At 39.0% G+C, this 25,568-nt stretch overlaps 1 protein-coding gene across 1 annotated transcript; it reads left to right on the forward strand.

Moving 5' to 3' along the window:
• Window positions 1–270: 270 nt before the first annotated feature.
• LOC107037026 (protein Skeletor, isoforms B/C) lies at window positions 271–24,301 on the forward strand. The gene is made up of 11 exons (XM_015255348.2): window positions 271–343; window positions 7,010–7,147; window positions 7,684–7,865; window positions 9,292–9,454; window positions 10,470–10,729; window positions 15,292–15,391; window positions 18,340–18,524; window positions 19,091–19,571; window positions 19,662–19,855; window positions 19,923–20,147; window positions 22,105–24,301. Exons 1-11 carry the CDS (start codon window positions 271–273, stop codon window positions 23,776–23,778), a joined length of 3,675 nt encoding a protein of 1,224 aa, XP_015110834.1. The 3' UTR covers window positions 23,779–24,301.
• Window positions 24,302–25,568: the final 1,267 nt, after the last annotated feature.

A 25,568-nucleotide genomic window follows, 5' to 3' on the forward strand; every position in this document is an offset into this window, starting at 1 on the left:
ATGAGAATTGTCCGGGAATATTGGATGACGCGAGTGATCCTTCCACTCATTCGACCTCTCGATTCTCCAACACGAAATCATCTGGAATTGGAGAAGGGAGTGAAAGAAATTGCAGAGGGGAATATCTCTGGACATCCCGCGGCGGGTGCCCCCATGTTTCTTATACCAGAGGAAACACCTTTCGGTGTATAACGATAGCAGAGTGGGACATGGAAGGAGTTTAGCTTGAGCGATCGACGACTTTCAACCGGCAGTAAGCATCACGACGCCATGGGAAGCCGATCGTCATCGACATCCAGGGATTACCTGGCTCTAGTTGCTCTGTTCCTTCTTCTCGTCACACGTGAGTGATTTCTCATTTTTTTTGCTCCCTCTTTGTGCTGTGATACGCAGGTGTTTAGTCATTCAATACTCATGCAAATTCTCGGGGAAACGTCAAGTCCAGGCTTTGAAATTTTCCGGGCGATTTTCCACTGGCGCCCAGTCGTCTAGACATCGGAACGATCCGAGCGATGCTGTTTATGGTTTAGGATAAGCCGATGGTGATCAATCATTGTTATAACCAACGGCGTGCTGTTACGTGCAATTTGCTGGGGCAATATTCTCCTTACCCAGACAATTTTCTCGGATCGTTTATTTATTTATTTAATTTTTCATCACACAATTGCGATCCAATGGATGAGTCGCGTGAAGCAGACAGAGTGTGATAGGCGTGATGGTGTGGAGTCCATTGGAAAGTCGTGTTTTGCCCTGAAAATTTCAACCCCATTATGGTAAACGATATTTTTCACACGCAATTTGTTGAATCCTGGATTCAATTTTCTGGTTGGACAGATTACACTTGATGAATAGTCTACGTGGAGGGGGGGGGANGGGGGGGGGGGGGGGGGGGGGGGGGAATAATCCACTTGCAGTGGGAAAACAATCCTAAATTTCCTGCGGTGAAATCCAGTGTCCGCTTGAATTTTTCAGGTCACTTCTTGTGGAATTTTCAACGAGATACGTGAATTCAATTTGAAAATGTACGATAGACTGATTGAGACCATTTTCTCCGGTTACGTGACGTCTTTTCGGAGCAATTGAAATACCTCGTTGCGAATGAATTGACGGGGAAATGTCGTTGTTTTTTATTGATCTTAATTAATTCAGCGCAAAGACTTTGCAGCCTATCGAATTAATCAAAATAGCATGGGATCGGGGCTTGAATTTATACTGGCTAAATTCAACCGCAATTAGCACGCGTCTCTGCTCTGTTTCCCAAATCGATTCACAACGGGCTGAATCCACCATTAAATCCATCCTGATTTTCACCTACTTAACCAACTGCAAATTCCCCCATCAATTCACAAATCTGAGGGCAAAAGGGTTATATCGATTTATTGAATTAAACCGAGCGATCCGTGATTTTCATTCCACACATCTCCACATATCCCATTTTTGTTTTTTTCAACTCTTCAACATGCCAGCGAATGGATTGACTTTTTATCCCAGATTTTCGACTTTGTCAGTGCACCAGTGTACCATACTTTTTTTTTCATTTTCAAATTGAGTGGTCGGGTTTGGAGGGAGCTTTTAACGTGAGGGTAGCCGACAGAATTGATGGTGAGATAACGAATGTAATTTGTCGCCCTGGATAACAACAAACAAGTGGGAGATTGCTCTTGTATTGCATACACTGTTGGAAATTTTCTGAAATTTAATGGAAAATACGACAGTAAAGATGGTTATGAAATTTCAAGTTTTAGGTAGAATTCAAAGAAATTCATGAGTTTTCCTGATTTTTCAGAATTTTCACGGAATAATTGAACGGAAAAATCGAGTATTTCATTGATGTTCAGATCATTTGAACCGAAGGTTAATGGAATGTTTGAGTTTTCAATGACAATATTTCCTGAAATTTCAGTGGAAATTAAACACGATAAAAATTTCCCGGATTCGGCACGGAAAATTCAGACGAAAATTTTTAGCTAATAAATAAATGAAGAAAAACTTCGTTCCATACGTACACTGTTAGAAAAAAATGAAATTTCACTGACACTGAATTCGATTTAGGGGGAAAAAAATCATGAAATTTCAGGTTTCACTGAAAATTCAGTAAAATTCCAGAATAATATAAATATTCAGATTACCTCGCCAAATTACATCGAACACATTTACATTACATTTTCAGTGAAATTTCACTGAAAATTCAGGAATATATTTACCGGAATTTTCTGGTTGTCTATTCATTTTCCGGGAAAAATAGAACTGAAATTTAGAGTTCTCTTTGATTTTTCCCCGCAATTCTGAATTTTCAATGACGAAATTCCTTGAAATTTCAGTGATAATTAAATTCGATAAAAATTTCCGAAAAGTGTACCAGAAATTTCAGACAAAAATATTTAAAAGTGTACACACACACACACACATACACGAAATAACACAAAAATCGAACTTAAATTTGAACGATTGCAAAGCTTCCATTCAGAAGTAATAAACAACCATCGGGATGAAATACCATGAATATTTGGGTCCCCTAGAGCGAGTATGAGAAAATTTATACACACATTTCTCGTGCGCGGATATATACTAAACGAGCATTGCCCGACCAATGATGGATGGCACGTGTGTGCAAAAATCCTCATATTTATATTGGCATTTCGTCCACCCCGCGTGAGTGACGTAAATTCGAGGGAAAACTAGGGTTTTTAACTGGAGGGGAAAAAAGCTTGAAAGCCAGAAGAGAAAAAATTACAGGTGATTTTGGCGAGCCCAGCGAAACGCTAATGAAAAACGTCAAGCAGACGTTTGATATGAAAAGCACTGGCTGTATTTATCGCACAGCCCGCAATATCAATGACCAACAGTTTCAACAGAACTCCACGAAACATTGTAGATGCTACTCACGAGCCTCTCTGAAACTCATTCCTCGCTACAATTGCGATGCAATTTCGTGTAACGACGCGATTCTCCGATCCGTGTCGAATTACCACCACTCCAAGTACCGTTTGTTTACGTTTACTTATCGTTTCAGTACAGTTTATGGATTCTCGTATCGCAGCTACAAAGTGCTGCAATCATACGTTTGTTACGATGAGCATATCTGCCAATAGTGGAATGACTGTGTTAACTCTATTGATCAATTATTTACGTAGCTTTCAGGCTGGCTTAACACTAGTCAACAGTTTGATTTATCAAAGGGAGACTAGTTGAGTGTTATTAACCTGGGATGAACTTTTGGAGAGAAAGGGAAATAGAAAAATTTCATTTTCCCTGATTTCGAATTTTAGAAATAAAAGTGAAGGCTCGTTTAAACATTTAAGCTAATGGATTATCACATTTTCACTTTTTTAAAGATGTTCACTGTAATCACAAAACCAGTTCCGCTCGAATGAAAGAATTTAATCATCTCTATCATTCACTGACAGATTGAATGACGAATCCATCGGGAGTTGATGTATTCGGATGACTTCAGACGATGGAAATAATTTTAATTAATATGTATCATTTACTGATGATTAAATATCATCGATGCAAATGGAATGTTCGGTTCTCTTCGTGTAAAGCATTTCTCCCTGTATTCGGAGAGAGACGTTCAGCGTATTTATATGGACAGTTGCAACACATATAAACGTGTGTATGGATACCACTCGGATCAATTACGACTCTTTGCTTTCTCCTCTTGTAAATGTCAGAGGATCAAGCATTTCAGAGTTTTTCGACGTCGGAAGTACGTTTCAATGATATTGGTAGTAATGCATATTTTTAGGAAGAGTTTACTGTGAAGACTGGGGTCCACAAGACGGCCTAATTTAAGACATTGGACACGTCATGACTGAAATTTCGAGTGTCTTGAAACAAACAACTCATCAAATTCAAGACATTTTTTTCATACTTTTCATCGATATTTTTGACCACCAAAATGTTTTACCCTCATTTAGCTAACTCCCTTCAAATTCTGTTACATGACCGCTATTTTTATGGTAATCACAATATCAGTGAAGAAATGATTAGCTCTTTTCACGCAACATGGTCGACCACTGGAAAAATATGAATGAAGTATTTAGCGAAAAGTGAGACAATAAATTTGAACCAGAAGATCCTCATTTACTGTTAAAAATTTTCGTTTGAAACTTTTCGGTACACTTTTCGGAAATTTTTGTCGAATTTAATTACCACTGAAATTTCAAGGAATTTGGTCGTTGAAAATTCTGAATTTCGTGGAGAAATCAAAGAGACCTGTAAATTTCAGTTCCATTCTTCCCTGAAAATGAATAGAAAACCAGAAAATTCCGGTAAATATATTTTAAAAAATTATGAAATTTCAGATTTCAGTGAAAATTCAATGTAATTTGTCTCTATATTCATATTAGATGGGAAATTCAAATAAATTAAGGAATTCTCATCTTTATGCTGCTTAAAATTCTGGAATTTTACTGAATTTTCAGTGAAACTTGAAATTCCATGATTTTTTCCCCCTAAATCGCATTCAGTGTCACGTCTTGAAAATTAGTAGTCAACTGTCCATGAAATTTCATTTTTTTTCCAACAGTGTATCTTAATGTCTTTATTTCCAAACTAGTTTCCCAAGCATTATGACGAAAAGGGAAATAAATATCAAAATAATGACAATATTCTACAGAATCTACCACGAAAAAATGGTAAATAAGAACGAACGAGTATATTCCCAAATAGTGGCAATTTTCATTTCTGAAAGGTGGCAAAACCATTGAAATCTGGAATACCAAAAGATACACAAACGCGATGGAAAGTCGCGCGAGTCAGCAGAATGCACGATTTCCGATGGGACTCCTTACTGCTTGTAGGTTGAGAGCGTCTCTATTCGTGCGACGCCACTGACTCTGGTAATTTAGAGCGATTTTTCCACGCCCCAGAATGCTGATGCCATAACTATTTTCCCCCGCATAATTCCACCAATTCTAAAACCTCATTTCCTCACTTTTTATTCCGTGAAAGAAAAAAATAACAAGAATCCTTCACGCCCGTTAAGTTTAAAATTTATTCTGGATTGAAAACAGTGTAGTGCCTCAATTTTTACGAGACATTTTACGATGATGAGAATGGGGTGTCGAGTTTAAAGTCAGTCACAATCGAAGGATACATCTACGTAGATGAGAACAGTGGGCTTGACACGAACCTTCCATCATAGGTATCCCCATTTTTGCAGTATCATCACGTCATATCACATCAGGCTATAGTACCCCATATGTCTCACCGTGTTTTGTAAACACAAACGAGCCTCTAGCGTGAATGAAAATTACCTCCTATCTGTGTATTATTATACCATAACTGAAACTAACAAAACCTCGCGAAAAAAAGTACGTATTATCAAGGCTGAAGGCAATAATTGCGACTGTGACTCATCAACTCGAGAAATAAGTATAAATAAAAATAACCAATAATTGCGGTGGAGTCGATGCCACAGGGACATTTTTCAATTATCAGAGAACTGAGATATAACTGTCGAAGGTTGAATCGTTAGGGAGGCCTACGGATTCTGTTTACCCCGGGCTGGCATCGTAAATTACAACTCCAAGTAAACGAGACATTCGTTAGAAACTCAGTCTAACAAATGTTAAAACCAGAAACACGTACATATAATCGGATATGTCGTTAAAATCGATTCTGTCGAATAACGGACATTGGAACATATAGTGTTGGGTGGACCTGAGGGGAGAGAAACCACGGGGCATTCTCATCAGTGTATGTGCTAGTTCAGAAATACGCCCAACAAAGTCGAGTCAATTTTGCATAGTCCAGTGGATTGATGTTGATGGGATGTAAGTGGAATTTTCAAACCGTTAACCCACTCCATAGATGGCCAACCATTATCCCCATCGATATATATTCCATTCAAGAATGCGCCTTGTTTAATGAATTCTCGAGTTACAAGAGGTAAAAAAATGTGAAAAAAATGAACCGAGAAAAATAGAGAGATGAAACCGGTACCAATCTTCACTGCTGATTATTCATCAAAACATGTGCCATTCACTGGACACTTGCATAACGATGTACCAGTCCTTGGACATCGAATCTGTTGAACGATGAGTCGACGGTATCATTCAGCCCAGAATTGTAGGATCGACTTGTTAATGGAGATTAATGTTCTTGGATTTATAAATTGTAAATTATATTGTTGCCGACGTCGGTGGCCGAGTGGGCTAGACGCAAGTCTAGTGTTAGTCCACGCGTTGACAGGAAAAAATATGAAATTCATGGGAACAGCTGAAACTTGCATATTTTACGTTTTTCGATGTGTTGAAATGGCATTTGTAACTTAGCCTGCATTCAATAATGCAGTCGATGAATTTTTATTTTTGAACAACAGTTTGCAACTATTGGGCAGTGATGTCACCTCGTGACGAGTCGCGCATGCGTCTATATATAGGGCCAAATGCATCTTCTGGGCCAAACGAATGAACAGAATATTTTCGAATTATAAAAAATATTAGGAATTATCATTATCTTACGGCAAAACTTTTTCGTTTCAAGTGTTTTCTTGATAAAATATCTACAAAAGTTGTGTAAAATTCAGACATTTGTTTTTGCTGTGGACCTACGTTCTACACTGAGAGAAAAATATAATTCTTCTGACTATATTCCATCACCATCGAATTATAGTCAAAAGTCCTCAACAATTTTTCATGGGTTACGGTAACTATGGCCGGAGAAGTAATTACTACAATGGAATGTAGTCATTGCAACTATTTTATAGTTCTCCTCACGATAGATTTGTCGTGGTTACTGTTGAACTTTGGGTAGTTTAACTGCATTTTGATTTTCAAAAATTATCGTAATAAAAAAAAATCGTATCGTTCACCAAAATGCCTCAACTATTTTCTTATTGTAAATCGAACTTCAGATTTTTCTCTCAGTGTAAACGAGTGCGAATGCGGTGCAGTGTAGAATCCACAGCTGCATGCATAGGGTTGGCCAGAAGCGCCGACTGGGGCCCGAAAAAGGGATCCGAAGGCCGTAATTAAAAAAAATATATATTATTGTGTTGCAGAGGCGTGCTGTGCCGAGTACTATGGGAAGCTGATTGGCAAGTTATCGGAGTTGAATCATCAAGTCAGCGGTGAGGTTTATGCGGTCGATGCCAGAACACTCTTCATCAAGGATTTAACGTATGATGGCGAGGGTCCAGGTCAGTCCGCCAATTGTCACTCTTCTTTGAACCTCATTGCACCCCAGGTTTCCAATCCTGGAATTTCAACGACATTTACAGGCCATCTTTCCCTCGCGAATTTACGCTTCACTCGCGTATCACATTACATTCAAATTCTCCCATTAACCGAATGCTCTGGGCGGGAGATTCTCTCCTGGTTTGAATTTTTTTCCATCACCAATATTTACTTTGTATTATTATTTCGCCATTGGGCATTTCCATCTCCCATCCAGTCATGTGCACACTGGATGAATTTCCACAGAGATTGAATGGTAATTTTTTTTCACTCGGTTATTGTTGAGTAGTTCTGGGAAAAAAAATTGTACAATGTACAAAATAACATCAGCAGCCAGTAATTTCTTACTTGTAATGAAATAAGTTCATCATGAATAACAGGATAACTTTCATCCGACTTTCCCTCAGGTCGATTTCTTATGAACTTTCCCGTGCAACAGAATACCAAATGGAAAGAACCATTGATGACAGTATTTTTTTCTGTTTTTTATGCTCTTCAGCTGCCTACTTTTACGCCGGAAATTCAAAATCACCGATTACCAATGGATTCAGGGTTAGAGATGAACGGGGAATGTCTGGTCCACTTCGTCGATACAGAAAACAGGGTATCACCTTGACCCTCCCCGAGGGAAAGACCTTGAACAACATAAAATGGTTTGCCATTTGGTGTGATGACTTCTCCGTGAGTATCAGCAATGTCAATTGTCTATATCATTGCGCATGAATCGACGAAAAATACCCTCTATTACTCGGCGGGGATTTTTTATCAATAAAACTCGAGTATCGTAACATAGGTAACTTTCACGGCGCGTTAATTCCGGTTCTGGGTGTGCGCGCATGTATAGAGAGACGCTGGTAAGACCGTAAAATTCCTGTTTCGCTCTCCAAGGTCTTTAAAGTGGAGCGACCGCGAGTTGTACAATGGTCTCGGACTCAATGCCATCGATGCTCGTGTATTTCCGTTTTAACCTGCAGATGATCACGGAAAAGGGAAAGCCATCATCGTGTCATCATTTTTATCACAAACTAGGGGGCTACGCTCCCAGCTCGCTCCGCTCGCGAACCCCCATAAGACACCCATGACCCTTGTGACCTTGAGTTTCTGACCCTTTATTTTTAACGCTTACTTAGCCCCCATTACCCTTATTCTGACCCTTGTAACCCTTAATCTGACCCTTGTGACCCTTAATCTAACATTCGTAACCCTTAATCTGACCCTTATTGTGACCCTTAATTTATGATTCTTGGTTTTTGACCCTTATTTTCACAATGACCCTTATTTAAACCCTTGTAATCCTTAATCTGACTGGCGTGATCCTTATTCGGATCCTTATTTTAACCATGACTCTTATTCTGACCCTTGCGACCCTTAATCTGATCCTGGAGACCCTTAATCTGACCTTCGTAACCCTTAATCTGACCCTTATTGTGACCCTTAACATATGATTCTTGGTTTTTGACCCTTATTTTGACAATGACCCTTATTTAGACCCTTGTAATCCTTAATCTGACTGCCGCGATCCTTATTCGGATCCTTATTTTAACCATGACTCTTATTCTGACCCTTGCGACCCTTAATCTGATCCTGGAGACCCTTAATCTGACCTTCGTAACCCTTAATCTGACCCTTATTGTGACCCTTAACATATGATTCTTGGTTTTTGACCCTTATTTTGACAATGACCCTTATTTAGACCCTTGTAATCCTTAATCTGACTGCCGCGATCCTTATTCGGATCCTTATTTTAACAATGCCTCTTATTCTGACCCTTGCAACCCTGAATCTGATCCTTGAGACCCTTAATCTAACCTTCGTAACCCTTATTCTGACCCTTATTATAACCCCTGTGACCCTTAAAATAACCTTCGTAACCCTTATTCTGACCCTCATTATAACCCTCGTGACCCTTATTTTGATCGTCGTGGCCCTTACTTTATGACCCTTCATTTCTCACCCTTAATGCTGGAGTCTTAATTGCAAGTACCAAATTTTCACCACCAGAAGTCGATTTGAATTTTTATAATATAGAACGATAATACTGTACAATTTTTTTTTATCCTCTCGGTGTGTCATTGTAATACTTGAAGTTTTTTCTATGAATTCCCAGGTGAACTTTGGAGACGTGAGAATACCGAGGGGTTTCGACTATCCGAAACCACAGAAACTCGCACCGCTGAATGGAGTTCATGGTGTCAGTTCCGAGCCAGTCGTGGTTGTTGACGCTCAGACATTGCTGATACCGGGTTTCAGTTATGATGGAGAAGCACCAGGTTAATAATCCGTTGATTCGTGAATTGTGAATTCAAACTCCCGTCAAAGAGGAAAAATTAAGGATGGATTTCGTTCTTTTCGTTTCGTTCTTTTCGATCTAGGGTAAACAGGTCAATTTCTCGACGGGGATTAGTTTCTGGACGTTTTCTACTTCCTTTGAATACACTGTTAGGAATTTTTTGAAATTTTATGGAAGATATTATAGTAAACTTCATGTGAGTGACATTGAATTGGATCTGGGAAAAAATGGTTATGACATTTCAAGTTTTAAGTAGAATTCACGGAAAGTCATGTTTTCAGTGGGAGTAAGATGGAAATTTCACAACTTGATTGAATTGTCAGTGGAACATGAATATTCGGAAACAAAATGACATGAATTTTCAATTTTTCCCTGAATTTTCCTGATTTTTCTGAATTTTCACTGAATAATTCAATGACAAGATTTCCTGAAATTTCAGTGGAACGTGAACACGATAAAAATTGCCGGAACTTGGCGCGGAAAATTCAGACGAAAATTTTTAACAGTGTATTCCATAAATAATAAAACGAAAATTGCAATGATTATTCCATTTTTCAATAGTATTACTCGTGTATAATCATGTGATCATTCAACTGTTTCTTAATTCAATTATTCTTTGTTTCGTTATTTTCCCTCCGAATAATTTTTCTCTGCCAATTAAAACATTCTCGAAGGTATAGAAGCCATCACATTCCCATTCAGGTGATTCTTTCATTTTCTAGACCGATTCACCCTAGTAATATTCCCCGATTCATTGAGATTTTCTGAGTATTTATAAAGCCTTCAGTTTCATAAAACCCCACCTTTTTACCCCACTTTTGAGTAAAAAAATTTAAACTTTTCTCCATTCACTTTCAAGTCAGCTTAGCCTCAGACGAGCTCATAAGCCCGACCCCCACATTATCGTCGGGGACAAAAAAAATAGAGAAGCATTTCCTTTGTCAAATCACTGTAATTATCCCATCGCAATTAATTCCATCCTCATTATTTTCTAGACGCGAAATTCTGGGTTGGAGCTGGGCCCCACCCGTCCTCCCAAGGCATACGTGTGCCCGACGAGAACGGAAAAGTAAAACCACTGCGCCCGTACGACAGAAAAACAATTGTCCTGACATTACCAGGTGACCTCACTGTACATGAGATCGGTCACTTTGGTGTCTGGTGTGAGGCATTCGCCGTTGACTTTGGCCACATTGAAATTCCACAAGCTCTCAATGTACCACCATCCCTCAAGATGCTGGGCGTTTCGCCTCAGGTAATGTGACATTGTTGTAACTTGTGCACTTCCCCCCCCCCCGGGGAGGGGGTCATGACGGTAATTCAACTAAAAGGTGTACCATCGTGGATGGTTCAAGGCGCTCGAAGAGACGGATCAAAGGAAAATTCACCTTTTTACCCGTGAATGTGTTACTTTGCGCGTTGCGTTTCACTGAGAGCGCAAAGGACCCTTGGAAATTCTAGAGCCACCCACGCAATGACCTTATTTCACTGAATTATGTACTTACCTTTTCATTTTACTCCGTTATTCACCTCTTTGTCGCGTGAAAAAATTGAATTCACTGGGTTATGAGGAAGAAAAAATCTTTGCTGACATCCTGTCATTACTTGCCGTCCACTTGGAATATGTCACTGTCAATGGACTCGCGTGTTCATCGCGTATTCCCGGAGCGCCCTCGGTTGCCCTCATCCAAGAAAAGAATATGAACATAATAGAAATAAAAATGGTAAATGGAAATAAAAAGACCAGAGTGAATAGACACAGTGGACAATACTCCGTGTATTGATCGTTCATGGGGCTTTACATTCATATCGACCAAGCGTTTTGTTACTCGACGAAAGTAAAACTCCGTATTCGATCGTTCCCATATACAGCTCAATATCCCCCAACGTGAGACGGAGGAGATAGAGCAAAAGAACAAATAAAGGGCCAGAAAATGGGATGTGCAGGAGGAGATAGAAGCGAAGAGCGCCTCGTGGAATATCCGGGCCTTGTTTCCCATAAAAGAAAATATATATGAAATGGCGAGAGCAATGAATGAAATAGATTTAAATGAAAAGAATAGGAAAACAACAAATCCCGGTTTAACCTCCTGTCTCTGTCCTTGTTGTTGCAGAGGATTAGACAGGGACAGGGTGATCCGGAGCTCGAGGCGTTCTTCGCGCAATCTTCCTCACCCACTGCCGTATCAACTTCGTCAACTTCTGCATCTTCACCTTCCTCTTCATCGCTGGCACACCAAAATCAACGTCCGACAACGTATCGACCACTTCTACGTCGTGATGATCGTGTACAAGTTGTTCAGGCTATTGACTATCGTGTGCCGAAGAGTATCGTTGATTATCCATTCTCAAAATTATCGAATAACGGGGGCTCTCAACAGCAGCCGCACTCTTATGCTCGACTCGTGAGGATTGAGGGGGATCAGAGGGTCGATTCATTCGTGACTTATTAATATTGTCGCGATACACGATAAAAATTCGATTAGGGCACATCAACCCCTGATTAGTGTATTTCTCGAGGATGTGTCAGTGTTTCGATATTTGTGACCCTTGTGACCCTTGGGGTCATAAATCTTTTGGATGATGTTTGTTGTTGAGGTTCTTGTAACATTTATAAATTATTAACAAATGTCAGAAACATTTCGGAAAGGAGATTTCTATCCTTTCCGGGTGTAAATCACTCCTAGAGTGTGTTATTTCATCTTTGGGGCCATTTAAATATTATGTCACATGGTTAGGGGAAAGGGGGAGGTAGTTGATGGTGTGGGACGAAGGGGGAAGGGGTGAGAGGATTTTCACTGGTAAAATCACTCATTCTGGGATAAAATTAGATGAAATCAGTTCTGAAATCACGCAAAATCAGTTGAAATCGAATGAAATCAGTGAAATCATGTGATTTCAGCGATTGCATGTGATTTCATATAAAATAACTTGCAATCACCGAATCGGTGGGATGAGAAATTTTATTTTGAAACGTATAGAAAAAAAAATCAAAATTTATTATCGACTCGACACGTTTTGGCGGATATGATATCATTTGACATCAGTGGAAATCATTTGAAATCATGAAATCGGAGCCAAAATCCTATGAAATCACTCAAAATCAATTATTCCTTGAAATCACGTGAAATCACTTTGAAGTGACTTCACGGAGAGAAATTCTTGATAAAAATTAACCTACCGTTCTATAAAAGTGTTTCATGAGTCATCGTTTCTTCATTTCTATCCCGAAATTTAGTACAAATTAATATATGATGATCAAATTTTATTCTACGTAAAAAAAATTTTACCCTGACGCATAATAAATTTTACCCTTCCAGTCCAGTAATTTTTATGTAGATAACAACGAAAATTCTAGAACGGTTGGTAAATTTTACTGTACCGGTACAGTAATTTATACTCTCCCGGCGCGGTAATTTTTATTTTAATCAGGATAAAATTTCGCTAACGCAGAATAAAATTTGATCATCATATATTAATTTTTACTAAATTTCGGGATAGAAATGAAGAAACGATGACTCATGATACACTTTTATAGAACGGTAGGGTAATTTTTATCAAAAATTTCTCTCCGTGTTGAAATCAGCAATCATTGTGTCACGATATTCGATAGTGAATAACTCCTCGCGGGGTTGCTTACGTTGTGATGTCACACGGTATTTTTTCCAATTTTCCATCAAAGAACTCGCAAATGCAATTATCTTCGCGGCCGCCCTTTTCTCCCGGAAAAACAGTGGTTTCACAAGTTCTCCAAACTATCCCAAAGGTTCATAGAGAGAAATTTCAGAATGTCGCGATGACAACATTTTAATAAGTTACGGAGTGTTCAAAGTGCACTCCGTAAAGATTCAATTATTCAGTTACTCCTTTGCCTTCTTTTTCTTATTCTCTTTGTTTAAATGAATTTTATAAGAAGAATAAAAAAATTGCCATAACAGGGGCGGGGGGATCTAAAAAGTCCACTAATCGCGTGAATCAATATTTGAATGGCCCTTTTTATAGGAAGAGGGTAAAATCCCCTCCGAAAGAGGACAAATACGTTAAACAAGGGTTGATTATTCCGATTTACCTTGCATTTGAAAGTACTAGCTTTAAAAAAAAACGAAAAACGTATTCCCAAGGTCAATATGTAAAGCCTTATTTATTCAATGAGCGAAGGGCTATATTTATTACCGACATAGAATTTATATTATCTATCTAAAAGCACTAGGCTTCACACAGTGGGTATTCCAGGTATAATACGAAATACATTCACGATTGCATATACACGTGGAGGAGGCACGTGAAACATGCCGTTGTACATGCGCATAATCGTTTGGATAAAGCCCTGGCACGTAGGGCAGAAGAGAGGAGGGACACTTACATATACAGGCATCTTCACGAGGAACGATGGGAGGGTAGAGTCGCCATATATGCACCACCACGTACCATGTACCAACCCTCTTGCTCACTGTCTCTCTGTGCTCTTCCCGTTTATTCGCGTGCCTATACAATCTCGGGCACGGAAATGCGCGTGCGACGACACCCTTGATTACGCGCCTTGTACCCGCGTTGGTAAATTGAAATGTCTACTGGATGATGGGCGAAAGAGCCACAAACGAAAGAGGGAGATGGCAGGGGAAAAAGGAATATTGTCAAGTAATGAAGAGGACTGTGATACAAGAGGGCAGAGACAATTCAAATGGGGGATTATCGAACTCACTCTGAGCCAGTTTTTCTTTGTATTTCGAAGCTTTAGGTTTAACAGAGTTTTATTTTTCTACGCTGTTGGAAATTTCTTGAAATTTCAGGCACACGGAGAGAAGTGTTCAGTCAAAATTACGGAACTCACAGTTCGCTCACCGATTACGGAAGCGACTCGGAAAATTTAAGTGGCGGTATCGTAATTTTTCACAGAAGATTAAGGTAAAAATCAGTAGTGAAGTGGTAAACGGAGATAAGTCGACTCATCTCCCAGGTGAGTTTTTGAGGGATATTTCTGAATCTAAAGGAGATGGCGAAATTTTCATAATTACATTTTTTGTAGCACTCAATCGGCTCCACAAAAAAGGTTACAACAAAAATTTTGCTATCTTCCTTAGATTCCGAGATAGCGATTGAAAACTGGTCAATAGTCAAAATTGACTTATCTCCTTGTACCACTTTGCTACTGAAATTATGTGACAGCTCCGTAAAAATTTTCTACAACCACATTTCGCTCTGGAACGACGGAAAAGACGTAATTTTTATTGAATATTTCTCTCCGTGCAGGAAAAATTCATCTGAATTTTTCCTGTTGTGAGGTTGAATTCAATTTCAAATGAAAGCGGTCACTAAATGTCTCATTCATTTTGAAAATTCAAGAAAATTGGATTTTTCATGTTAAACAATCATTGATTTTTCAACCAAAGCTTGAATTTCCAAACTCATCGTGAAAATTCAACATTAGATACAATTCAATTTTCAATAGATTGGTTTTTCAATGCGGTATGGACGTAAAAATCGAGAATTACTTGAATATTGAAGAGATTAACTGATTCGTCAATGAAGAATTCCACCGAAATTTCATGTAACTTTGTCGTTGTTAAACATTTCAAGCTTTTTCACTTGAAATTTCAAGGGTAATTTTCCAACAGTCTATCGGATGTATCCATAATGCACCTGGTACCTGCAATTTTTGTACTATTTTTGTATTTTATGGTCTGACATTGAATAAAGTGTCATTTTGTTCGGCAGAAGGTAATATTTTTTTTCCAATCAATGCCTCATCGATGATTCCAGTTTGGGAATGGTGAGGAAGTTTCTCTAATCATATCGTTTTTTTCCATCTCGTTACAGTCCAAACTGAACTGCGAAGTCCTCGAGGACAACCTGGCCTTCGAGGTGAGATGGGCCGTTGCTGGAGACAGTATTGTTGTTCAACTCGTTGGAAAACTCGGTGAGTTTTTGCTTCCAGTTCCACACGTAGAACATCTCTATAGTAGATAGGATCCCTCTCCTGCCAAAAAGTTTCTGCTCAATGACTTTTGAAAGGTGAACACGAAAGGGAAAAAGAGCTCTTGGTGGAAGTTACACCGGTTTAGAAGCAAGAGCCGTCGATTCGTTCAATACTATTTTTCTCTCGAGAGGGACTCTTTGGTGAGGAGACATACGCCAAGCCGACAAGACCATGAAACATTGTAAAAGATTCAACATGGGTCTTGTCGAGTTCTCCAAACGGCTTGGGAAGAAAAAGATGTGAAAGTTATACGGGCTGGTGAGGGGTCAGAAAAAGCTAAATTTATGGTTAAAGTCGAACAGAAAATCCAGCAAAGAGATTTTCCATCTATTGGACGTGATGTACACATGAGTGTTAGAGAGCGTTTTCCTTGGGACAGGGGACCATTGATTTTTATCATCTGTTATCTCCGGCCACGAGTACGATGATAACATAATAAATACGGGTTTGTAAACGCCAAGTTTCATTGCGAAATCCGGTGGGTCGGGAGAGAAAGGTGATATCCACACAGAGTTTATACTGTTCCCACATCATTTCCACCTCACATTTGTCCGATGATACTGTGCACACAAGTAAAAGTTATCCTTTCCCTCTTCGGCGAATGTATACTTGACACTCGCCAGTGAATTAAGACTGGAAAACGTCAGTAGCTACGGATGAGTTTATCCGTACTCGATGGTCAGGGTGTCTCTGAACTCGGTAGCAAAATGTTAGGGATGAATTTAATGAAAATTAACAGAAATTAGGGATATTCGGGGAAAGGTATTTTTGACGTTTTCATGGACTAGGGAATCTTGCACGCTCTGCGCGCTATAAATATACACGGAGAGAAATATTCAATAAAAATTAGCAGAAAAAAGACGTAAAAATTACGTTTCGAAACGTAATCTGGGAGTGAAGTAAAATTCNCATCCGTCCGACGCCTCACGGCTAGCCATGAGTCACCGTGAGGGGGAGATTTTAACAACACGTTCCGTAATTTTTCCGGAACTTTTCGTAAAAATTCTTAAACATCCAAGAATTTTCATGTTCTGAGGCATAATAAGTCTTGAAGTTTCTGTTAGATTTTACAACTTCCAGAAAAATTACGTGACTTTTTCGTATTTTTTCCGTGACAGATCCGAAAATTTACTGAACGTTTCAATTTATTCTCTTATATTCCTATAGAAATTCACTGAAAACGATTCTCGCTTGCGGATTACGTGAAATGTTCCGTAATTTTTCTTGAATATTTCTCTCCGTGTACCCATTGGGATTTGGTTTTTTTCCATATAAAATGCATTCATTCCTCATGAACGAATGAGGAATGCATGACATGCATTGTATGGCCCTGTTGTTCTAAGGGGTAGGTTATTGGAATTATAAAAATCCATTGACCAATTTTAAACTGTAGAATCCACTTTTAAAAAATCAAGTGTAACGATTTTTGACTGTAAAAAATGAATACAGTTCTGTAAATATTTATATATAGGATAGCATATATGTATATAGTACATAACGCGCCCCTAAAAATAAAAAAGAAGGCAAAAAGCAAAACAGACACGAAGAAGAAGATGAAGAGGATTACGCCGAGTCCGAATAAATTATTCAACCATTAAATTCTCATTGTGAAAACCTTTGTTGAAACCATTCGTTTTACCTGCATTATTATTAGTTTTAGTTATCGATATTTATAAGTATATCTATAAATATTTATAACCCTAGGTATCTATAACTATAGTTATGGCTATAGTAGTACCCATGAGTGGAGTTCAATTATAGCCTAATAGATCGGCGACAGAAAACGTTATATGGATTTTTTTAAAAGGCATTGAAAATTCTGCCTAATTTGATACCAAATATTCATATTTTACTGACGATCCAGGATAAGTTGAGAAATTCTCGTCTTTCTGTCGCTCAAAAGTTTTGAATTTCATTGATTTTTTACTGAAATTTAAATATAGAATGATCCTGTCAACGAAAAATGAATCGACGTGCAATTCGCTGATATAACGATATCCTCGTCCACACGTATCGTCGTACTTCCTTTTACAGAGATCTATTTTTTATTGACACGCACGAAAAAATTTAATAGGAACATCTAGTGATTTCGTTAGACAATTCTGTTGGATTTCTATTCAACGTTCTATTAGTTTTTGACCGATTCTATTGAAATGTTCAATAGGGAATCGTCTCTAGAAAAATCTATAGAATTCGATTTTTCTATACAACTTCTTCTGTTGAGATATTTTCTATAGAAATTCCTCGGCTCAAGTTTTCTAGGTTTTTTTCATTCTATTCTTTTCTTTTCATCAAGAAAATCAAAAAAGAAAACTTGGAAAAATTGAGCCGAGGAAATTCTATAGAAAATATCTCAATGAAATGAGTTGTATAGAAAAATCGAATTCTATAGACTTTTTCTGTAGACTATTTTCTATTGAACATTTCAATAGAATCAGCCAAAAACTAATGAGAAGTTCAATAGAAATCAAATACAATTGCCTAGGGATTGCGCTGGGTAATTCTATTAAATTTGTTCGTACGTGGATCGAAGGATATATATTATCCAGATGCTGCACCTTCGAGTTTCTTTATTTTGACAGCAGTACATCTGATCGAAAAACGTGAAAGGACTGTTCGACTCAAAATCATCCCCTGAATTCACCCCTAAAATTTTGCTGTCGAGTTTGGGGACATCCCGTATATGAGGGGATCGTGAAAATGCCAGTGCCGATTGCAGCATTTTCAGAACGGTCAACAAAATTTTACGATTTAACTCCGATTCAGACGGCGTTTACGAGCCAGCCAGGCGTCAAAAATTTCACGCTCACGAACGTTAAAACTCTGCTGATAAAAATATTAAAAATTTTCATGGGTGGATGAGAGTTAATTTGAAATACTGCTTTCAGATGCTGGACAATACATGTCCTTCGGACTGTCTGCAAATCCTGAGCGCAGTGCGATGGTGGGTGGTGACGTTGTTGTCGCTTGGGTTGATAAGCAAACCCTGCAGGGCTATGCCGTGGATTACTTCCTTGATGCCAAGTCCCAATGCTCTGGAGGTCGTGGGAGCTGCCCTGATATACGGATACAAGTAGGAATTCCCTTCTTCATATCCTCACAATTGATCATATCGATTAAATTCCATTAAAGTTCACAATATTGCAATTGCAACTACAGATTTTATTTAAATTTAAAAAAAAATGCTGGAAGAGTATTGATTTTTATGTACACGGAGAGAAATGTTCAGTAAAAATTACGGAACTGACAATTCGCTCACCCATTACGGAATCGCCTCAGAAAATTTAAGTGACGGTATCGTAATTTTTCCCAAGAGATTCAGATAAAAATTACGGAACGCTCTGGAAAAAATCCGTGACAGTTCTGTAAAATTTCCTACAACCACATTTCGCTCCGGAATTACGGAAAAGATACGTAATTTTTATTGAAAATTTCTCTCCGTGTATTTCAATTGAATAAATTATTCAAATTTCTCGAAATTTCTAGGAAACAGCAGAATATTTTGAAAAAATCCGCAGATTTCGCTAAACTTTTCGCAAGTTGTTCAATTTTTTCCATAACGTAATGCAAATTCTTCTGTTTCTTACATTGGGGGGACATAAGTCTATTGTATAAATGGATTTTTCGTTTAAACCTCAGGAAAACACAAATTCCGTGCGTCTTCTGAACGCAGCAATGGTAAATGGCTACAGTATCGTGACATATCAACGACCACTTAGCGCTTCCGACGAGTTGGACAGGCAGATCCGCACCAATGGCTCCCAAGCAATCATCTGGGCCATTGGTCCGCTCAACGAGAGGAACGAGGTCAGCTTCCATTCCCACTACCTCAAGACCGATAGGTTTATCGAATTTGGAAGGCAACCGTCGTGGAATTGTCCAATGCCCGACATGGAGCAGATCCAGACACATCACGATGACAATACCGATAAGGGAAGTAACAAGCAAGAGCTAGTGGCGACAACTCGAAGGCCATCAAGACCTCCAGCGACACCCGCTCCAGCACCTACAACTGACGCTTGGGAAATTCCACCGATTCAGTGCAACGAACCTGACGATGGAGTTTTTTACGCCCAGATGGGACCCACCGGAGGCAAGCACGGATACCCGGCCATTACTGGTAATTTATTTTTTTACAAGGGTTCTTTTACTCTCTCCGTCTCTCTCTCTCTTTCGTCGGTTGATGTTACTCTTGAAATTTTCTCCTCAGGGCACGTCGGCTGGGGAATATCTTGGTATATCAATGGGCTTCTTATCCCGGAGATTAACGTTGTTAGGGGAAAAACATATACTTTCGTCGTTGAAGGAGGTGACGATCCCGAGACACCAGCTGTTTATCATCCCTTCTACATTACTGATGATCCCATTGGTGGATATGCCCACAAAACTCCTGAAGAAAAATCTGTGAGTAATGGGGATCAATCAGACGCATTCGTTCATAATCGATCTATTATTTTTCATTTCCTCCCAGCAAGTGACAGTTTTCGCTGGTGTCAGACGACAGAGGGGAGCAGTGGTGCCCACCGGTTACGGGAGACTCTGTCAATGGGTGCACGATAGCAATGCACCTGGCGCCGATGAGTACGCTTCATTCGGCGCTTTTCAAAGGACATTGTCACTCAAGTGCAATCCTGGTGAGCCAGGAATTATTCAATGGACTCCTGATAGAAACACTCCGGATACTGTTTATTATCAGGTTAGAAAAAATGATGGACTGAGGTAATGGGCTTGTGCTCGTCCCTATCCCTGTGCTCGTTCAGATGTCGCAAACTATCACATTTCAATCATTTTAACAGTCCCATACTGAGAGAAAAATTTACCAATATGTAGACCATATTTACCGGGGAGAAGTAAATTATTTTCAATGGTTTGAATCTCAGAATTTTTGGGGTTCACGGAACTCGAATGAATTCTCATTCATCGTTGCGCAGTATATCAGGAATATATTACATATCGAAATATTGGAACTGCATAACAGGAAAATCATGGAAACAATAAATACTTGAAGATTGACGATTCTTCTACGCGATTTGAGTGAGTTCATTGGTGACAAAATTATACTTGAGTACAAGAATATTTTAAAGTATGAGATCTTTCTCGGCCCACGTGTGTTGAGATGGCTGGCAGAATTAAACAATTGAAGAAAAATTATTTGTCTCAAGAACATATGTTTCAGATATAAGAAATTTTGTTTTTCAGTGCAAGAATCTGTTAATCCTAGTCTGATCACCAAACGCGTCCCTGCGACTTGATCACCTGCACGGGGATTCCCCGCCGTGTGTAGACTTTAGCGTTGCCGAATTCAGGCTACATTGCGCATGCGCGTTTAGCGAATTTCCGGAAACGTCGCGTCATGGGCTATTTCATTTAACATGGGAATAAATAATTCATCTGTTCCAAATATTTTGTTTTCTTTGGGAATTTTGGGAAAGATCTTATTCTAAAAAGTGCTATAATTTTTTAGACACTTCAATTGACAAAGTGAAATTTATTTGAATTTTTTTGGTTAGTCAGTCAATTATAATTAAAGAAAAACGACGCGCGGCGAGGATTCACTCAGAGGGTGAAACCAATCTAGGGTTAAGAGTGAACTACAATTTGAGTCATTATTTTAGTCATTAAAGAAAGTTATCGACACTAATGAATAATGATTTATTGAAGAATAAGAGAGAAAAATTCCATTCACATTAATTAGTGCTACGGCAGAGCGAATTCTTAAACCGCAAGTAAACTCAGAATTCGAAAATCTTGATATCTCCGTTATAATAGTGAAATGGTATTAAAAATCTCTTGACTGAGGTTTGGGATAGTTAAAAATTCACTAAAAATGCTTAAATTATAGTAATATCTTAATACTTAACTGAAATATCGGCAATTGAAAGAACAGATCCAATCAAAATGGCACTGCTTTCATGCTCGTTTTGCATCTAATTTGTCAATTGGTAACGGACAACCTACGGAATCGCAACCTAACGCGCTATTGAATCCCTATGACTTGACTGTTCATTCCGAAAATAAGTTATAAAAAAATGAATTCTCAATACAAAATAGTTGTTGATCTTTTAACATTGAATGATTCACGTCCAAGTGATTCTCCATTTGTGAAGAGCATTTATATTGAAATCGTTAGTATCTCCACTCCACTACTCTCCATTTGACTATTACATTCGTTCATTCTGCATCAGTTACAGTTTTTATTTTTTACGGTTAATCGATTTGTAACCGTCGGGAATAAATCGACTTGTTCCGTCCAAGCGGACCGCTGCTCGAGATAAGTCGATTTATCTCTCATAGCTCATGTCCACAGGGATAAACTCATCGGCGGGAGTTCAGGCTATTTTTACGATTACCTGGCATATGATGAACTATAAATCAGGAATCAATTATAGAAAACTCAGACCGGAACTAGCAAATATAGTCTTTTGGCTCTCCTGTAAAATCACGATTCATCGACTTATCACCCTTTACCGCTTCGCTACTGAATTAAAGCCATCGCGTCTGCGTACTCATTCTGATAGAAATATTGGACTAATGATGTGTTGACCTTAGCTAGACGAGCATAGGGTCATTGTAACGTTAATAACTAATTCATGAAATTTCAATTGTCTCTGACAATGTTGCACATGAAACTTGATTCCCCTCCTATTCCATAGTGCTTCACCCACCGTTACTTGGGCTGGAAAATAAACGTCCATGATAGCTGCGACGTCCAGGGTGCAGGAAGCCAGAATCACGAGGTGTACGCTCAACCGGAGCTATCAGACCAGCAATCCGGGGATCTAGAGGGTGCAAGCAGTATCGGTGTATCCAGCAAGGTAACTCCAGCCCCAGATTTCTACCAGGCCCATCAGAATTATGGTACGCTACGGCCACCCCACAATTATCATCACTATCATAATTACCATACCGCTATGTCGCATCAAAAGCTTATACATTCGCCTCAACTAACACGTGCTTCAATGTATCCCCGTGATACTTACGAACGCTTGCAATTGTCTCACGCGGATCTGCCTCGTACCCCCCATTACGTTATTTCGCATCATCATCATCATAATAATCATCCTAAGGAGGTACAGCGTCATCAAGTGCTTCCATTAATGCGTCATCATGTTGAGCATGCAACAGCATCATCTTTAATATCACCTCAACACGTGAGTGGCTATTACCGTGAAATACAATCTCCCCAGGGTTGGCAACAGACACCAGTATCAGATCAGGACGTTCAGCAGTCCCAAGTGGCACAAATTCATGCGTCTAATTTACAATCTAACTCACTTGCAGATCAACGACCCTTCAACTACGTCAATATGAAATATCAACTTGCCCAGCAAAATCCGTCGTACGTTTATTCGAGAACACCGATGAGTAAACAAACTCAGGTAATGATTTTTAGACGGCCAGGGAGACGACCGATGCCACAGGAAATACCACCGGAAGTGCCGAGATTTATGGAGAGAAAAAAGGCCGTTTACCGACCATTGAAAAATTCACAAGTAACGAAATTAACGAAAATTGATAAACAGAGAGCCAAGATTGAAGCCAAAATGTCATCCGATAATAGTGATTCAGTGAGTGTTAAACCAGCGAGAAATACAGGTTTTGATCCAGATTCCATTGTTATTGAGGGTGGTTTCAAGCCTATAATTCGAACGGTTGATCGTGAGGATGAAGTGGCCAGGGGACAGGATTATTGGACTTATCAGTGGGGTGAACCAAAGACGAGTGCTGATGAGAAGATGAAGAAGCAGGATACATTTGAACCCGTTTATCTGGGATCTGGTCGAAGTGATGTTAATAAACTCAGGAAGAAAATTCAGCCGGACAAAGTTAAACAGAGACTCGATGATATTGATGATATGGAAATGGCTGCTGATGGATTGGACGCCTATTATTTACCACCTTCCAACAGTGGACTGGGGACTAAACGAATTGATGATCGATTAACTGGTGCATTGATTGCTTTTGATGGGAAAAGGGTCAAGGACTCGAGCCTCGCCAGATCCATTCCCATAAGGGTCGATGAACTATCGTCACGTAATCCTGGGGGAAAACCGTCCGATGTACTCACTAGGACCCCGCAATTTGGTAAATTCAGGGGTGAATTGCCACCCTCAATCCCTGGAGATGTTAGATTAGAGAATATTCCACAGTTTGAGCATCAGACAACCAAATTGACAGCTAAAAGAACGAAGAGATCGTCTCAGGGAGATATCATTAGTCAAAATGCCACTCATCATGATCACTCAATGTTGGCAAGCACTGGACAAATGATCATCACCAACATTGAGTATGTGGTTCTAACAGTCATCCTCTATTTCGTCATTTGATAAATTATCTCGTTTTTTTGTCGTTTTCATAATTTTACGTCCTTTACAATAAACATCGCATCGTGCCAAATCGATCGATTCATCGCTTCTGCTCAATAACTGCATAACGCGAAGCTCATTGTTATAGAATACTATCAGCAATCTGCATTGTTCAACGTCAATTTTACATCTTCCTCTCAGTGTCGTTCTAGCGTCATCGTTTATCCGTCTAGGGAGTTAGTTTTATTTTTACTCCTACTCCACTCGTTTCTCATAGCAATGGTGGCTATTTTCAACTCGTGCGAGTTATCATTTTAATTATACGGTATTTAAATTTTAGTTCTGGCACTCGATCCCCATTCTCCGCTTACTGATATGATTTTACATTATTATCATGATAACTTTCAATTTATTTTTTCATATATATGAGGAAAAACAAGAAAACGGTTGTTAAGTTTGCAAGCGTATGTGTACATAGATTAAGTAGTCTGTTGTAATTGATAGAATGTATTCCGATTGGGAGATTAAACTTTTGGACAAAGAATTTTTGTTATCAATTATTTATTCCATCAGATAATTCAGTATTGTTTTGATCAAGTATATCACCGTAATCGTATTCATCATCGCCATTCAGCTCGTAATAATAATCCTCATAACTCAGTGATGAGTTTTTAGTGGATTCTGTATTACTATCGCTCTGATTTCCCTGTGCAGCAGACGAGAAGCTCTCAGGATCAATAGTGGGAGGTTCTACAGATGTACTCCATTCGATTGGAGTTAAATCTGGTTCTACTGGAGTTGAAGAGGATGAAATATTTGGATTGATTGTCAAATCCTGACCTTCGACTGTCGAATTCGATATTTCTCGGACCTCCTCTTCTGACGGTAGCAGCAGAGAGTTTGCTTCAGGTTCAGATTCTTTAACCATTTCGGGGGGACAGCTATTGCACTTGATCGGTGATATCGAGATAACAAATCCAAATGGTTGATAACGATCAATGTTTCTCGTTAGATAGTGCCAAGCTGTTCGTCTCTCTCGTTTCTTCAGCTCAACTCGCTTGATTTTGTAGAAATAATTTACATAGAGTATCACCAGTACACTAAATACGAGGATAACTCGGAGAGTAATCATGTTGAATCACTCTGCAATCTCCGAGGTAAGGGAATTCCACGAATGGGTATATGGCCGTAATAAACTGCTTTGAGTACCTCGATAGCCTTATCGCATGATTTTTTCATTCTGCTTTTCTCCTCGGGGTTTCGATACCGACGACAATCCACAAACTGAAACCTCACAGTTTCACTTGGCTGTTCTTATTATAGAAAAAGAAGAGAAAAACAAACATGTCTTACAAAATAATTATTACCGCCAACTACTGTACACAATAGTAAATAATTTCCAATTGGCCTCACTTTTATACTCTTCACATTGAAAAAATTGTTAATAGATTTATTAATCAAGAAAGTCTGGCGGCAGTGTTGACCAGTTCTACGAAGGGTCATCATTATTTAAGTACTTTTGAGAAACGATGAGGCTTTATGGAATTGCCATATGCTGCCATTTATATATTCGCAGAGATCGAGAGAATTATTACAATTTATTTAATCCCCGATGCATTGATTGAATTGTGAGTTGAAATCCCCTTATATAGAGAGGTGAAACCTATTTTGAATGATGAGAGAATGAGGGAGAGACAGGAAGAGACATCTAAAGAAGGCTGGTGGTGCCGAGGATAGGTGGGGAAATACCACAGACCGATGAAAGGGTTAAGAGGAAATGGTACCTCCGCAGTCTATCGACGAATTTTTGA

Source organism: Diachasma alloeum, unplaced genomic scaffold, assembly GCF_001412515.2.
Source record: "Diachasma alloeum isolate Michigan unplaced genomic scaffold, Dall2.0 Dall_scaffold_00177, whole genome shotgun sequence".
Lineage (NCBI taxonomy): Eukaryota > Metazoa > Arthropoda > Insecta > Hymenoptera > Braconidae > Diachasma > Diachasma alloeum.

What these genes read in the sequence shown, in the direction of transcription:
- LOC107037026 (XM_015255348.2), top strand. Translation starts at nt 271, where the DNA reads ATGGGAAGCCGATCGTCATCGACATCCAGGGATTACCTGGCTCTAGTT. An exon ending in TTATGATGGAGAAGCACCAG is followed by an intron (nt 9,455 to 10,469) that starts GTTAATAATCCG and finishes ATTATTTTCTAG; the next exon opens with ACGCGAAATTCTGGGTTGGA. An exon ending in CGGATACTGTTTATTATCAG is followed by an intron (nt 20,148 to 22,104) that starts GTTAGAAAAAAT and finishes CCTATTCCATAG; the next exon opens with TGCTTCACCCACCGTTACTT.